This window comes from Vigna unguiculata, chromosome 9, assembly GCF_037176805.1.
Source record: "Vigna unguiculata cultivar grain cowpea cultivar isolate G323 ecotype 2 chromosome 9, ASM3717680v1, whole genome shotgun sequence".
Taxonomy (NCBI): Eukaryota; Viridiplantae; Streptophyta; class Magnoliopsida; order Fabales; family Fabaceae; genus Vigna; species Vigna unguiculata.
In genome coordinates this window covers 12,185,962-12,202,741 of record NC_140800.1, presented here as the reverse complement: position 1 = coordinate 12,202,741, position 16,780 = coordinate 12,185,962, and the positions used below count along the sequence as shown (strand labels likewise).

Genomic DNA, 16,780 nt, shown 5'->3' with positions numbered 1-16,780 from the left:
TGTTATGTATTTCATTCTCAGTGTCATATATGTCTAGTTGAGCAAACTTAGGTAGTTGTCCTGGCAGTGGTAATAAGCTTCCTATTCTGTGACATGATTGTCCTTGTATTCTCAAATTTGGAGGTCCTTTTCCATTGTTGAATGAGTTATCAAGCTTTGTCTCAGGGGAAGTGAATGCAAACATCATGTTGTATGCTCAAATGTTTTGCTGGTAATTCTTGCTATCTGCAAAGTTACTACTAAATAGAAGATGTTGTAGTAGAGATGGAGGTTCTTTTAAGAGTGAGAGTTGAACTTTGCCATTACCACAACATAGTTGAAACTTTGGATTAGCAGCATTTCTATGTTTCATTATTCTTTCCTGGTACCACATATAGGCTTTGCAATGATGGCATTGGAAAATAGGATTGCCTATATCTGAATAACCTTCAAAGGATTTGAAATTTGTTTTAGCTAATTATATTAAAAGATTGAATATAACTTAACTTCAAAGTAATGAACCAATGATTTATTTTTTACTTGAATTTGTTATGCTCTGTATTTGTTCTCTTGAAAGTATTTCTTCATCATCATCATCACCAAAATTATTGTCAAATGTCTCATCTATTCATATGTGAAAACATCATCATGAGATAAAATTATACATATATAATAAATGTAATCATATAAACAATAATGCATATGACAATTAATGTATATGAGTAAGGTACCTTGGGATTGAGCACTAACAGTTGGAGTAAGATGATTTTGAAATTTATGAACTTCATCTAATCCATTAAAAACATTTGATTGACTTTCTCCAATAAATGTTGTAGTGTTTTCTGTTTTTGTTTCTTGAGATGCATTTTCTGTAGGAGATCTATCCAAATTAATTCTTCCGTCTAATTGTTGATTAAGAAAATTCAAAGTAGTTTCTAACAATGGTATTGATTTCATTTTTTGTTGCTTGAAACACTTTGTCGAATTCTTAATTTTATTTTTCTTTTCAACCTCGCATTTGTAGATAATTGCTTCTTGATGTTATTTCTGGCGTCCATAGAGTGTTGAAAATGTCTGAAATTGTTATATTTGCATTATAAATTTATAATTCAGTGTTGATTGACAGCTAAAATTTGAAATTTTTTTTGTGAACAAAGAGAGAAAAAGAATGCTTACCCAAATTTTCTTTGATTTTTGTAATTCACAGTGGTAGAGAAGATGAATTTGAAATTTGAAACTCTTTGAATGGACAAAGGAAAAAAGGTAACTCTTCTTCTCTCCATATGATAGTTGATAGTGGACATAATACTAATTAAAAAAAGTGAATATATGAATTGTAAACTTTTTGTAGAGGTCACTCTTGTATAACGATAATGACTTGATTTAGTTTGAAATTTGTGTTCCAATTGTCACTTTAAATAGTTAACTGAAAATGTCTGAAAGTATGGGCAGTTGATAAGTATGGGCATGGACAATTCATAAGTATGGGCAGTTGAAGGTCACTATTGTGTTCCCATGGTAGAAAAAAATGAGTTATGTGTGTAGTTTAATACTTAAGGTTATGATTGATTAAGTAACAACTACTGCGTGCAACACTGGAATGAATATTATCTTCTTTTTGCACCCCTATTAGCTGGAAAGGAAATTTACTTTGCTAATTATTAAATCTCCTTCCGTTTCAAATAAAGTATCTTGCTAAAAGAATACATTTCGTGTCAAGTTACTAAAGGGCTATGGGTGGTGCCTCAGTGGTGTACTCCACTAGTATGACTATCTTAACCTTTCTTTATCTGTGACTAATTATAAACTTAATATGATTGCTTATATTGCGTTTGATCCTTCTTGATTTGTTTGATTTAGTAACTTCTGTTAATATTTTTCGCCCTCTTTAAGTTAAATGTTCTGAGAGATAATGAAGCTGAAAACTGAAAAGGAATTATTGAATTTAAACAAATTATTTTTAAAATCAAATTTGAATTACATAAAGAATACATTACAATATTTTATCTTTTCTTAAATGTAAAAATTTAATATAATATTTAAAAGCATTTATGTTTACTTTTTATCAACGAAAAGATATTATAATTAAAGCACATAGATGGTTTTAATTCATATACAAAAATAAATTAAGTATCAGACTACTTTTCATGTTATATCTATATATGTAAAAGAAAACACCAGTGAAAACCTCTACATCTTTCCCCGATATGCACAAGATTTTTTTTACGAAAAACTCTAAACTCATGTTATAAATGGTAATAATTTTATTTTATCTTGACACTATCGTTAATTTATCTTGTACCATTAGTGACCAATAAAAGGTAATTATTTTTTTTATTTTAAACTTTATTCATGACTAATACTTGCAATCAATCTTGTTGTATTTTTACCATTCAAGAATAAACGACTAATATTTTATCCACAAAATATTGTATCTAAAATAATATGTTGGTCATTCAAAAATTAAAACACAACCATAACAAAGATAATCCTACTCATAATTTAAAAAGTACAAAACATAACCATAACAAAGATAACCCTTCTCATAATTTAATTTTTCTCTTTTTTGACTGTCTTGCTCATCTTGGTAGTTGACATTTGAACATTTTGTAATTCTTGTGATAATTGATTATCATTGTCAATATCTGAACACAATCTCTTGCATGGAGATACAAACAATGATGTATTTGGATCATAATTTGTTGATCCACAAAAGTTTTCCTACAAAAGTAAAGAATATATATATATATATATATATATATATATATATATATATATATATAAGGTCCTATTATATGATGTAATAAAGAGGAAATAAAAACGATATATCAATATACTTACAATACAGGTTTATGTATCAGCTACTAAATCATAAAAGATATTTCCACTCAATTGTCCACTATGCTGAAATTAGAAGAAGAAATTATTATATTAGATGCACATAATACATATACTAATGGGCGGTATAGAATTAAAATAATATTATATATGATATATATTTCATAAAATGTTATGATAGAAATGTGATAGTCATTATACCTGTTCAGATTGAAGTTGACCTTTAATTTCCTCAATAATTTCAACATCATTAGAAACTTTCATAACTGACATAGATATGCTACGTGATTGAAATTTAACCTTAAATGTCAAAGTACACCCTAAAATTACATCTAAATCATTTGGAAAGCATTTAGGATTATCCTCACCAACCTAAAGTTAAAATATAAAGATATTAGTAAATAGAAATGGTTTTAGTATATTGTAAATATCTATATATAAACAACAAAGTTAAAAGGTAGGCTAATAACCTCAATCATAGACTTACTCAAATTTGCAGCTGACATTCCGATAATCGATGCACAATCTTGATCCCAAAGAACAAAGTTAGCATAATCCTTTTCATATCAAACTTGAACTTCCAACTTGTACCTAAAGAGTAAACTTTATTAATAACATTTTATTTCACATGATAGTATCTAAATACAATTTTAAATTAAGTAATTGTCATAATATACTAATGTACTAACTTGAGAACATGATTGTCGTTGTATTTGTCACATTTATTGCACTTGAAAGCACCTACTTGATTAGTTTTTTTGTTACACTGCGTGCAAAATAACTCCAACCATCACCTAAATTAAATTTAATTGTAGTACTCATAGTAACACATGTCATCTATTAAAATAAGCTAACAGAAAAGTCAAAATAATCTTAATTATTTGAAATCATCTATCATAATTAATATGTACTTCATACACACCTCTTTTATGGCATTGATCTCTGAGGTACTTTTCACTGTCGCTTTAAACATAAATCTTTCTTGTTTGCTATACTAGGAAGATGTAGGCATCTGAGGTTGATGCTGACTTTGACTAATCTCAAACAAATGCATTCTACCAAATATCATGCAAATAATTATACATTAACACACACACACACACACACACACACACACACACACACACACATATATATATATATATATATATATATATATATATATAAAATCATCACCCTTCATCATGCTAATTTGACCCATGTACAATAAATATAAATATAAGAATACAAATTCACACATACTCTATATATTTCTCCTTGAATTCCCTTATCTCTGGTATATCATCATCCGTAAATAACTTAGACCCATGCCATGAGTTAGATATTGAAACAGGCCACGTTCCTAAACATATGTTATAATTCAATAATTATTTAAGTAATTGAAAAATTGTTCATATACAAGTGAATGAAACATTGAATTACCTGATAGTGCTTTGATATTTGCTTGAGTCAAAATGACTATTGTTGTATTAGAATTTTGTTTTTCGTTCCAATGGCTTAAAAATTTGGTTGCATCCAATTACACTACCATTACAAATTCATGAAGTAAACCACATTAAATAATTATTGTTGCAACTCCAATGACATTAAAGAACACACAATTTGAGTCAAGTCTATTTTTAACATTGTCCACAACCCCAATTATATCTTAGAATCATGACACCAAACTCATTAGTTAGCATAACATAATCGTGTTTAGAGTAATGGGTAATAAGTAGAGAAATATAATATATGCTCTTACCAATCAAGATATCAGTAGTAGAGTAGGTTCCATCTACAATTTCCTTTATACTTTTGAAATTGTACACTCTGATAGGCACATTTACAATTTCTTGAGGCTTAATAGTTGTTGCACCAATGAACAATAATTTATAGGGGTGTTCACACACCCTATATTGTCTTTGGTTCTTTAGGATTTTGAAATTGTGCATAACATAAGTTTGACCCTCGACCAATTTATCCTCCAACAGCCCTACATCTTCCTTCTTAACAAAAGCAGGTATGACATTACCCTACATGTATCATAGTAGTGATTGTGAATAATACATAATACATAAATCAGTTATTCTAAATAGAATCATCTGAATATGCTTAGTAGAATCATGATTTTGAACAATCCATAAATTAGTTATTCTAACACCAAGCTTTAACGTTTCTCGCTTGCCATCAATATCATTTATTAGATCAAATTTCTTGGTCATGTACTATAAACAAGTCAAACACTATATTATTAGAAAGTCAAACACAACTTCTAAAAGAAGTAAGAAAATATAACAAACATGAAATGAAAATTAATAAGCAAAAAATAAAATCCAAATTTGAAACCCTTGCTCTGGAAGGAAAAAAAAGAATGGCATCTACTAATATTCTTCCCCTGTTGAAGCAAACCTACTTGAAGTAAAAAAAAAAAAAAAAAACCCTGCACAAAGTTATGGCAGTCATAGTGCGGTTACAAACCCAGTATTTTATTGATTCTTTTCTTTCTTGCACTTCCAATAAAACATTGATTCCTTCTTCCACATTCATTTAGTTTAACATTCTCACTTATGCTATATCTTTATCGTAAGTTAATATGGTTAAGTTCCTATTTTTCTTTTCTTATAAATATATACATAATTAAATGCCAAATACGTATATTAATACTATAAATTATAAGACCTTTTATTTACATTATTCTAACATGAAATTAGTATATGTGTATATATAATTTGCATCAGACCCTTTATCTTTTAAAACTATTTTGATTATGAACTCATTGCATTCCTTTTGAAAGCTTGTGAGCAGATGGACATTAATAATTAATAAGTCTGAATGTGCAGATTGAATTCCTTTGACAACAAATTATTAAGTGACTGTATCATTTGGTGATGTGTAGTCTTGTTCCCTTTAGACAACTGTGTAACTTTGTGACATTGTATTTTTCTTTTCAAATTATTAATTTTTCTATATTATTTAGGTTATACTAATGGATTCTTCTCATACAGAAGTGTTGCATGACTCTGGTCCTATTTCAATGTGCAAACAAATTAAGGTGATAGCTAATAAAAAAATAAACATGATGCAGTAGCTCGGTATGGAAACAAATTAAGGTAGAAATAGACGTAGATTGAACTTACTCATCACAAAAAAGTAAATTATTGTATATAATGAAAAACAAAGAAACAATTTCGATGCTTACTCAAATTTTGTTGTCTTTGTTCTTTGCCAAAATAATAAAGGGAGAGAAGATGAAATTATTTGAGAGTGTGATATTAGATAGCAACCCATAAAAATATAAATAAACCACAAGAAAAGAAGAATGCTTACCAAAATTTTTGTTCTCTACTATTTGAATTGACAATGTTAGAGAAGGTAGATTAATTGGAAAGCTTTTTTGTGGATTTGGCAGTTGGCACTTTGTGGTCCATAAGTTACGTGGGGGTGTGGGTATCGAGTAGTTAAGCAATTCTATTATTAAGCAATTTTATAATATAATTTTACAACATTAAAAATGGGTACTGTTTAAATGACCAAATAAGCCTAATTATGCATAGGTATCGATAAAGAATAATGAAAATTATTAATAAAATAAGAATAGAATATAATTTACAACATTAAAAATGGATAATGTTTAAATGACCAAATAAGAACATTAAAAATAGGTCATGTTTAAATGACTAAATAAGCCTAATTATGCATAGGTATCGATAAAGAAGAATGGAAATTATTAATAAAATAATAATATTTAGAGTTGATAATAACAATAATAATATTTATTATCATTACAAATAATATTTATAATAATAATATTATTAAAAATTTAAAATAATAATAGAAATAATTATTATAGTTGATAATAATAATTATAATTAATAATAATAATTATTATTATTATAATTATAGTTAGAGTTGATAATACAATAATAATATTTATTATCATTACAAATAATATTTATAATAATAGTATTATTAAAAATTACAAATAATAATATTTATTAAAATATTAAAAATGATAATATTACTTATAATTAATATTATAATTAAAATCATAAATAAATAAAAAAATAAAAATAAATTGATTTTAGTAAGATTTGAACCCAGATCCTTTTGTACCAGAATTTTAAAATGACGAAAAAATTGACTTTTATGACACTTATCAATAAAAGAAAATAGGTAATATAGTAATTTTGATGGTATCCTTTTGTACCAGAATTTTAAAATGACGAAAAAATTGACTTTTATGACACTTATCAATAAAAGAAAATACGTAATATAGTAATTTTGATGGTATCTTCTTTTCTTAATATGTAATAGATATCCGCACTACCTTTGTTAATCCACGAAAATACCAATCATAACAAACCTTACACCCCTTCCTAAGTTACAAAAATACCACCCAAAAATACCTACTATTATTATTATTATTATTATTATTATTATTATTATTATTATTAATAGAATCATTATAAGTATTGTTATTATCATAATATATTATTAGTATTCTTCTTATTATATTTTGTTGTTATTATTATTATTATTAAGTAATATTCGTATTTGTGATAATATTATTATTATTAGCAATAGTATTATTTGAACTATTATTTTTATTATTATTAATATTATAATTAGAATTAGTATTATTGTATGAATACTATTATTATTAGATATTATTAATAGTAAAATTATTATTACTTATCATAATATATTATTATATATTATTATTATTATTATTATTATTATTATTTTGTATTTGTGATTATATATTGTTATTTGTATTATTATTATTATTTATGTTATATTATTATTTGTATTATTTTTATTTTTATTATTTAAATTAATATCAGTACTATAATTTTTATATTTTAATTACTTGAAATTTTAATATTTTTTCATTTATCTTTACATCTTATTTATTTTGATGTACAATGCATCATGAAAGATATTATTGTTATTTGCATTATTATTATCTATGTTATATTATTATTGGTATTATTATTACTTGAATTAACATCAGAACTAGAATTTTTCATATTTCATAAAATTTTTTCTGTAAATTTATTATAAAATTTTGCAAGAAAATATTATTATTTTTGGCTATTTTTCTGAAGAGTTTTAATTAGTAACAAATTGTGGTAAATTTTTATAAATACGGGATTACATTTCAAATATATTTTTAAGTTGTTTATATGTGTATGCTTTGTGTTTTTTTTTTGTTAACGGAATTATATTTCAAATGTGCTTACATTTTTTTAACAATATTTATCTTTTATGTTGTCTATATTTGTATGCTTCAATTACTTACACTTTTTGCTTCATATTTTTGTTTGTTTATTTATCTTTATATCTTATTTTGATGTACAATGCAAAATGAAAGAACATATGTTGTCATTATTTTTATTTGTATTATTATTATTTGTTATATTATTATTTGTATTGTTATTATTATTAACATTGCTATTATTTTTATTAGGGTTAAATATGATTTTAGTCCCTTAACTTTAATTGAAAATTGAAATTATTTTTTCTTGAAACTTTAGTCTAATTTAGTCATCCAACTTTAGAAGTGTGTAAATTAATCCTTTTAACCAAATTTTTTTAATTTTATTTGACATTTCAAAAGTATTTCATGATAGTTTCTTAGCTAACTTTAAGTGAAAATGTGTCAAATGGTGGTAAACAACTCAAATGTTATAAGGAAAATTGTTTGAAATTTTAAATAAACTTAACAAAATTTGGTTAAAATGACTAAATCCACACATTTCTAAAGTTAGATGACTAAATTGGGATAAGTTTTGAAGATGAACTAATTTTAATTTCCATTAGAAGGTAGAGACCAAAAACGTAATTAACCCTTATTATTATTATTATTATTATTACTATTATTTATATTGTTATTTTTATTAATATTGGTATTACTAGTACTAGAACTTTTGGTATTTCATAAATTTTTTCTTGCAAATTGGTTGTAAAATTATGCAAGAAAAATATATTTTTGCTATGTTTTCGAGAGTTATCATTTAGAAGTAATTCTTCGTGAATAATTATTTCTTACAAAATTATAAAATTTACAAGTGTTTCCTACAAATTATAAAGTTTATAAATGTTTCCTACAAATTATAAAGTTTATCATCCTTGTGTGTACATATTGTTTTTAATGATATTATATTAATATATGATAATATTATAAAATCACTAAATTAAAAGACCAAGTTTACGGGATTATATTTTAATATTTCAAATATGCTTACATTTTTATTTTAACCACTTTTTTGTGTAGCTGGTTTTTAAGTTGTTTATATTTGATTTTTTTGTGTGATTTTTATATTTACATGATTTGTTGTATTTTCTATTGTTTTTTCATAATAATAAAAGGTTATTGTATGAAATTTTTTGGTAAATGGATTTATTCTTTGTAGTTATTAATTATTATTAGTATTATATCGGTATAACAAATAAGTATAATATAGTATTATATAATGGTAATATAACAAATAGATATTTTAAAATTTATTATACTATAGTAAATAAATATAACAAATCATATTAAAACCTTATATAATTTCAAAATAATTATAAATTACAATCACAAAACATAAAACATAATCATGACTTAAAAAAATTAATATACTTCTAAAACACATAATAAATAATCATCCCAAAATATAAATATATTGTTATATTATTATCATATAAATAAATAATACACATAGTTGTAACAATTAAATATATATAATAACAATTTTATATATAATTATAATAGTTATATATATATATATATATATATATATATATATTATAATACATATATGTTATAATAGTTAAATAATACAGACCTATAATTATATATAATTGTAATAGTTAATTATATTTTTTAAATTTATTTTAAAATATATAATAATAATAATAATAATTATATTTAAAAAAAATGAAAACAAAAAATTCTGTGCGTATGCACGAGTCACATGTTGATATTTAAAATAAATGTACATTTTAATAAAAATAAAAATTTTAGTATAACATTTATATAAAAGTTAAATTTGATCAATTTGAATAAGGATAAAATTGAGATTGAGTTGAACATAAATAACAAAAATTAAAATTAAATTGAACAAAATTAATTGAGATTGAGTTGAACATAAATAATAAAAATTGAGATTAAATTGAACAAAATCAATCAAAATTGTGACTGATTGAATATAAATCATGAGATACTGACACGTGACAATAACATCAACTTGACACATAATACTGAAATTAATTTGACACGAGACATATGCCACAATGCACAATATACACAATACTAATACACAATGCTTACTTGACATGTATTTTTTAAAATTAAAAAAGAAAAACACAAAGTGATGACATATGAGTTAATATTCATCTTCCGTTAACTATTATATATTCAAATTAAATTAAGTATGTAAAAAGTACCAAAACTGATATAATTTATAAAAATTAAAATGATTTTGAATATTTAAAAAATAAATGAGGATTAAAATGAACCAAATCTACGAAAATTGGAAAACTTCTTACATAAGACGTGAAATGCCTTCCGTTTTCATAACGAGGTTTTTCTCGCGTTCTTTCCCTTTTTTTCCCTGCGGTAGCGTTGTCATCTCTTCTTTCTCCTTCTCGGGTGAAACTGTAATGAGGGCGGTGGTGCTGTGGTGAAGAGTAATTTACTATTTTTCTATGGTACAGAGTTGCAGTTAGTAATTATGGTATGCAGCAAGCAATAGTGTTTAAACCGATTGGAGACAAGGCCGAGTTGGCCAGTTTTATATTATATCTGGAACTCTTCTCCTTCTTCTTCTTCTTCTTCTTGTGATTCTCTTGGGTAGCAAAGCAAAAACAGGTTTTGAAGTGTGAGAGGGTTATGGGTATCAATATAAAGGGAGAAATAGAGAGGGTAAACGGGAAGGAACTGAGTTACAGTGAATTTGTGGAGAGATATATGGAGAAGAACAAACCCGTAGTGCTCACCGGCCTAATGGACCCTTGGAGAGCTCACACTGATTGGGTCACACTTCATTCCCAACCCAATTTTCAATTTTTCTCCACTCATTTTGGAGCTTCTAAAGTTCAGGTATGTTCTTTATACAATGCATTAAAATATACTTAATCAATGTTTAATTGGAGGTAGTTCCTTAGTTGTGTTATTTTGAACACTTCTGTCTAATTTCCATTGTTGGATGGTGATTGAGTGTACTGAAAATTTAACATGATTTTGTAAGAGTGTGATTCGTTTAGTCTCTGAAAATTTTGTGAAATGAAGGTTGCTGATTGTGACACCAGAGAATTTACTGATCAGAAAAGAGAGGAGATGTTGGTCTCCGATTTTATAGCGCGTTGCCTTCATCTTGAGGAGGCTTCTGCTGTTCAGTGTAATAGTGAAACTTGTGCAAGTAATGGTGCCTCTGTCTCTGTACCGTATTTGAAGGATTGGCATTTTGTAAAGGTATACCTTTTAGCCTTTTGTCACTTCTCTATTGATTAAGAATTCTGATTCATGAATATGTGAATGCAAGAATTCGTTTCCTCCATTTTTATGGGGCACTAAAACTCACTGGAAAAGTTAAGGCGCTTTATCTTTTACGTTGTCTCTTTTCTCAAAATGACATCATTTATATCATCAATCTGAATGATGCATGAACCTGGGAAGCAGGGGTGGTTGTGCATTTTGGAGTACTGAAGTTAACTGATTCACATTCCCATTCACTTTTGGTTCTGTGAACGCTTTTATGCGGATCATTTTCTATTGGTATTGTTGCTTTACCTGAAATCTAATTGTATGTAGAATTTTTAGGTGTTCATTTTGCTATTGTTCCTCTGCAAGATCCCTGTGTAATCAATTTTTGAGCATGTGGCTTATTTGGATAAAAATACATGTACCATCGGCAAGAGCAAATCAAATTTAATAAATGACCGGAATGCTTGATCCTTTTGCATTGAGAATCCCCTTGTTAGGCAAGAGCTGTCATGTTTTATTCTCTTTTTAGTGTAGATGATGTTTTGCTTAGTAATTTTCTCTTCTCTGACTCTGGTAGGAGTATCCTGAATATGTTGCATATGACACTCCAAGGTTCTTTTGTGATGACTGGATCAATCTGTATCTTGACAACTTCAGAATCCATATTGATTCTGACGCACAGCAACCAAATGAGGAAATATGTTGCTCTGACTATCGATTTGTTTACATAGGGGTGAAAGGTGTGATTGTAGGTGTAATAAATTCTTCTAGCAACAATGCATATCAGATCATGCTGTACTTCACTTTACAGAGAGATGAAAAGCCGACCAGTAACCTCTTGCTTTAAATTATTCTGGCAGGATCTTGGACTCCTCTTCATGCTGATGTTTTCAGGTCCTATAGCTGGTCGTCAAATGTCTGTGGAAAGAAGAGATGGCTTTTTCTAGATCCTTCCCAGTGTCATCTTATATTTGACAGGCATGCATTCACTACAAAATAGATATTAATGGCATTTTTCCGGACAAGAATTTGGGGACACTGATAACGGAAAATCTAGTTAGATATGTCAATTTTCAAACTATCTATGAACTGTGATTTATTATGACCACCACCTTCAGCAAACCTTTTCCTCTTGGAAATCAACATTCCCTCATTCTTCCCACTTTCTTCCTTTGATTGGGTTCACTCTGTATAAAATTATCATTCTTGATTTTTTGTGTTTGTGCTGTTCTTCAGAGGTAGGTTGGGCGTGTTTTGATGTGTTGGTCTTTTTGCTTAGTTGTCAAACTAAGTGATTTTCAACTTTGATTCAGGAATATGAAAAATTGTGTATATAATATCTTTGATGAAGTATCAAACTCGAAGTTTCCTGGTTTTAGCAAGGTAAATTTCTACATTTTGTCATCAATCTTGCTGTTTTCAATTAGACTTTCTGCTTCAGCCTTCAGTGGCTCTGCTCTATATGTATGCAGGCTATCTGGTTGGAATGCACACAAGATGCTGGTGAAATTATATTTGTACCCAGCGGATGGTATCATCAAGTTCATAATTTGGTATATTCTTGCGCACTATCTGTATTGCTGTTTTGTTATATTTCTCAATGATTTTGAAAGGCAGTCCTGCAGTCCCTTTAAAGATGAAACCTGTGTTCTAAATGGAACTTCTGGTTGATCTCTGTTAAATTTAATTCTCAAGGAAGCTAGAACGCTCAGCGGAGCTAGTAATGAAAATATGTAGTTTGACTGGTTTCCAGGAATTCACTAATAGAATCCACTGGCATATAGTGAATAGTTCACTATGAATCATAACAAAATTCATTGCTAGTTGAGTGATTGCATTAGGTCATTGTTCAGATATGATTAATTCAAATAATCATTTATTTTAAAAGTTCTCTGGGGAAATTGATAACAATATAATAAGTTGAACAACACACACACACACACACTAGATGCTACTTATAAGCTGGAAAATAACACAATTGGCACAAATAGCTTTTGAAAGCCTTTATTTCCATAACAAATTAGTTTTTTGTTATGTTACATTAACTTTATCGTTAGATGATTTTGACTGAGATATTTGACATGATCTAATCATTTGATGATGTATATTGTGCTTTCAGGAGGATACAATATCTATAAACCACAACTGGTTCAACGCTTATAACCTTTCTTGGGTGGTAATTTGAGTAATGTAGTGAAATAAATATTTAAGAGTCAAGCTCAAGGATAAATATAATTCAACTAAGTTTATCCCATGACTTTTCATGCCATGACAGTGGAATTTACTTTTAAGGGACTACAATGAGGCCAAGGAATACATAGAAGACATCAAGGATATATGTGATGATTTTGAAGGTCTATGCCAGCGCAATCTTGCTGCTAACACAGGTGCAACATACTTGATTGCTTTTTCCTAACCATGTTTCATGAATTTTTATACGCTATTGGGGGCAAATTAATGATGATATCTTGGAACAACAAAAAAGAAGTGGTCGTCCTAGGTTTGATTTATTAATTGTTAAAGAGTCTTCTGATGATCAACAATGAATGAAGGGCTTGTATTCTTTTAATATTAAATTTCACCACTTTATTTAATCTCAATTACTATAATTTCTTGAAGTTATAATGCTCATTGTGCAATTGACCTAACCACGGCATAAGTTTTGTACTACTAACTTTGATAGAAACTACATTGAAATATTGAAATTGCTTCAGCTGGTCACACAAATTAAACTGACTTTTCTCTTAAATCAGGGATGAATTTTTATGACTTCTTTACATTCATGTCATACTTCACCTTGGCCAACTTGGTGTTGCTTCGTTATATAAATAGAAGATATGTAAGTACTACTGGAAGTTCATCAACAATAGCTCAGCATTTATCCATGAATCTTGGGTGTTTAAGGAAGATCGTTTCAGAGATGAAACACGTACGTGCTCTAGAAGGAAATCATAATTGCGTTGTGGATATTATCAAAGCATTTGAAGATCCTAGATTTTCCAAATTATGCATGCATGTAGGAAGAACATATGTCATGGTACATGAGCAATCTCACTTGGCCTCTGATTTCGAGAGCACTACAATGAGTGATTTGGTGGACTTCAATGATTCGAAATCATACACATCTCAGATCTACACACCTGAAGATCTCATTAAATTTATAGACAATGTAGTTGCAGAAGAGGAGCCATCTGCACTTCGTGTTGCTTGAATGGCCTTTTAAAATTCGTTTCCACAACTGATTGGACTTGAAGTTGGGACCAGCTACTCCAGTCTAACAATTGCAACTCATTGCTTCGACTCTCAAGAGACAAGAAAGTTATCACCCAACTGGCACTTGTCATAGTTTTTTTGTGAAAATTTTGGGAGAGCATGGTTCCTTAAGCCCAAAGCAAGAGAAAAAAGGAAAGTTTCTAGACTCAGAGTGCTTAGAGGAATTCACATCTACCTTACTAAAGAGAAGTGGAACAAGAACCAGCAAACTGTCAATACAAACCCTTGTCTTATCCACTTGACCTACATTTGGGACTAGTGGTCTTTGTTTAAGTAAGCTTTACTCATCACTTATGTCTTTACTCTAACTGGCTTGTCTTACTAATCCCTCATTTTAGGCTCCATTGGGTCACCTGTTTTTTGTGTTTCTATGCTTTCTTATTTTTACTTGTTCCTTGCTTTCTTCTCTGGCTATTTAGAAACCAATACCTTTTGTTACAGTTGTGGGTCCTTCATGTCCCATTGTTGTGTCTTAGAAAAGATTGACTTTTGACTCTGACCAATGCCTTTAGCAGCAGATAATATGAGATTTTAGGCATATATTGTATTATTGTCGTCAATTTACTTTTGAAACTGGGTCTCCATCATAGTTTTGTGAAGGTGGTGCAATAGGTTTCTTACCCAGAAGGTGTACCTTTCGCCACAGACCGTGGCAGTTGTGGACACTGGACACCTTCCCTCTTGTGCTTTTAGCTGTATATTTGTTGGTTTTTCATATATGTAATTTAATTGGAATATACTAAAATTTTCTTATGATTGGACATCTTACCATTTCTAGATATAGTACTAAAATGATTGAAAATCTTATCTTGCAAGTTATATATATATATATATATATATATATATATATATATATATATATATATATATATATATGTGTGTGTGTGTGTGTGTGTATATGTTATAGTCAAATTATATCTTTTAATATTATGACTTATATTTTTAATATTTGATAGTATAATTATGCCCTGAAGAAATGGTAGAAGAAAACCTAATATAAAAATCAAATTAAATAAAAATGAAGAAGTATATTTTTTAGAAAATAATGAATACATTGATAATGATCCTTGACTTTACTATTTTTTATTGATAGAAATTAACTTTACTAGTTCTATATATAATATTTTTTGGATACACAATTTTTCTGGTGAGAAAAAAATAATTTTATACAGCTCAACATCAATGTCTTGTATAAATTCTATTTTAAGTTTTGATTTCTTTTCTCAAGGCAAGTGTTTTGAAAAAGTAAATTATACGAAGACATCCTAAAATGTTGTTATTGAGATTTTTTTTTTTAATTTTACACAAGCTTCCGTATTTTTTAAAAACATTATATTGTAACTTTTTTATATTATATATTCACCCCTTGGAATTTTAAAATATTTGACTTATGAACTTTAGTAAACTAGGGTAAGGAAACTGTTATTGTATATTTCTCTTATTAAAAACATGAAATAGACATGGTTGAGAAATGCCTTTTGCAGTCCTAACTCCAGGGCGTACGTGAATTTGAAACCTCTTCCAATAAAAGAAATGCGGCCACTAAAATTTCTTTATTTCTTGATTTTTAAATCTATTTTTTCTCTTTTCATTTTCCTTTTATTCAAACGATAATGCTGTTAGATTTCTAGTTTTCAACACTTTCAGTTGCAAGTGAAGAGGGATATTTATTTGGTTTCTTCTCATGTGATAAGGATTATAATATAATTTGTTACACGAGAATTGAAGAAAAATAAATTATAGTTCTTAGTTAAATATTTCCAAATAAGTTCATGCTAGACATTTAGACATCGGTGCCATCACATGCAAATTTTATTGAAAAAAAAAGAAGAAAAACATAGGAGACCACATCACACTCATGATAAAATTACACTATTTATAAGAAAAAAAATCTATTATAAAAAAATTATGATTTCATTCACGAAAATCATTCCATACTTTTTGCTTTGGAGGATTTAATATTAACTTTCTTTGACCTATCCCTACTAGTTTTCCTTATAGTTTGAACTAACTCATTATCCTCTCTGGTATTAGAATCTTTCCTTTTATCAAACATATTAGCCAAATTAAAAGTTATTTTCAATTTGTCCACGAAACGAGCCTCTTTAGATGTCAAAAGATTAGGATCTATCACTAAATTACTATGAGTTGAATATAATTGTTTAAACCTTGCAAACTATTGATAACGAGTTACATCCTTCAAAGGAGGCATACAGACAAATGAATCAGATTCCACTA

General features: G+C 27.7%; 1 protein-coding gene across 2 annotated transcripts; it reads left to right on the top strand.

The window, feature by feature from the left end:
• The first annotated feature begins 10,348 nt into the window (after positions 1–10,348).
• On the top strand, positions 10,349–15,344 carry LOC114164135 (2-oxoglutarate (2OG) and Fe(II)-dependent oxygenase superfamily protein). 2 transcript variants are annotated; one of them, XM_028048670.2, is made up of 9 exons: positions 10,349–10,885; positions 11,075–11,257; positions 11,847–12,009; positions 12,130–12,247; positions 12,583–12,652; positions 12,742–12,822; positions 13,389–13,445; positions 13,545–13,656; positions 14,023–15,344. In XM_028048670.2, exons 1-9 carry the CDS (start codon positions 10,676–10,678, stop codon positions 14,478–14,480), a joined length of 1,452 nt encoding a protein of 483 aa, XP_027904471.1. In that variant the 5' UTR covers positions 10,349–10,675; the 3' UTR covers positions 14,481–15,344. The 2 variants fall into 2 exon arrangements, with proteins under 2 accessions (XP_027904471.1, XP_027904473.1); XM_028048672.2 differs by having other exon boundaries at positions 10,714–10,885; positions 11,095–11,257.
• The last annotated feature ends 1,436 nt before the right edge of the window (positions 15,345–16,780 follow it).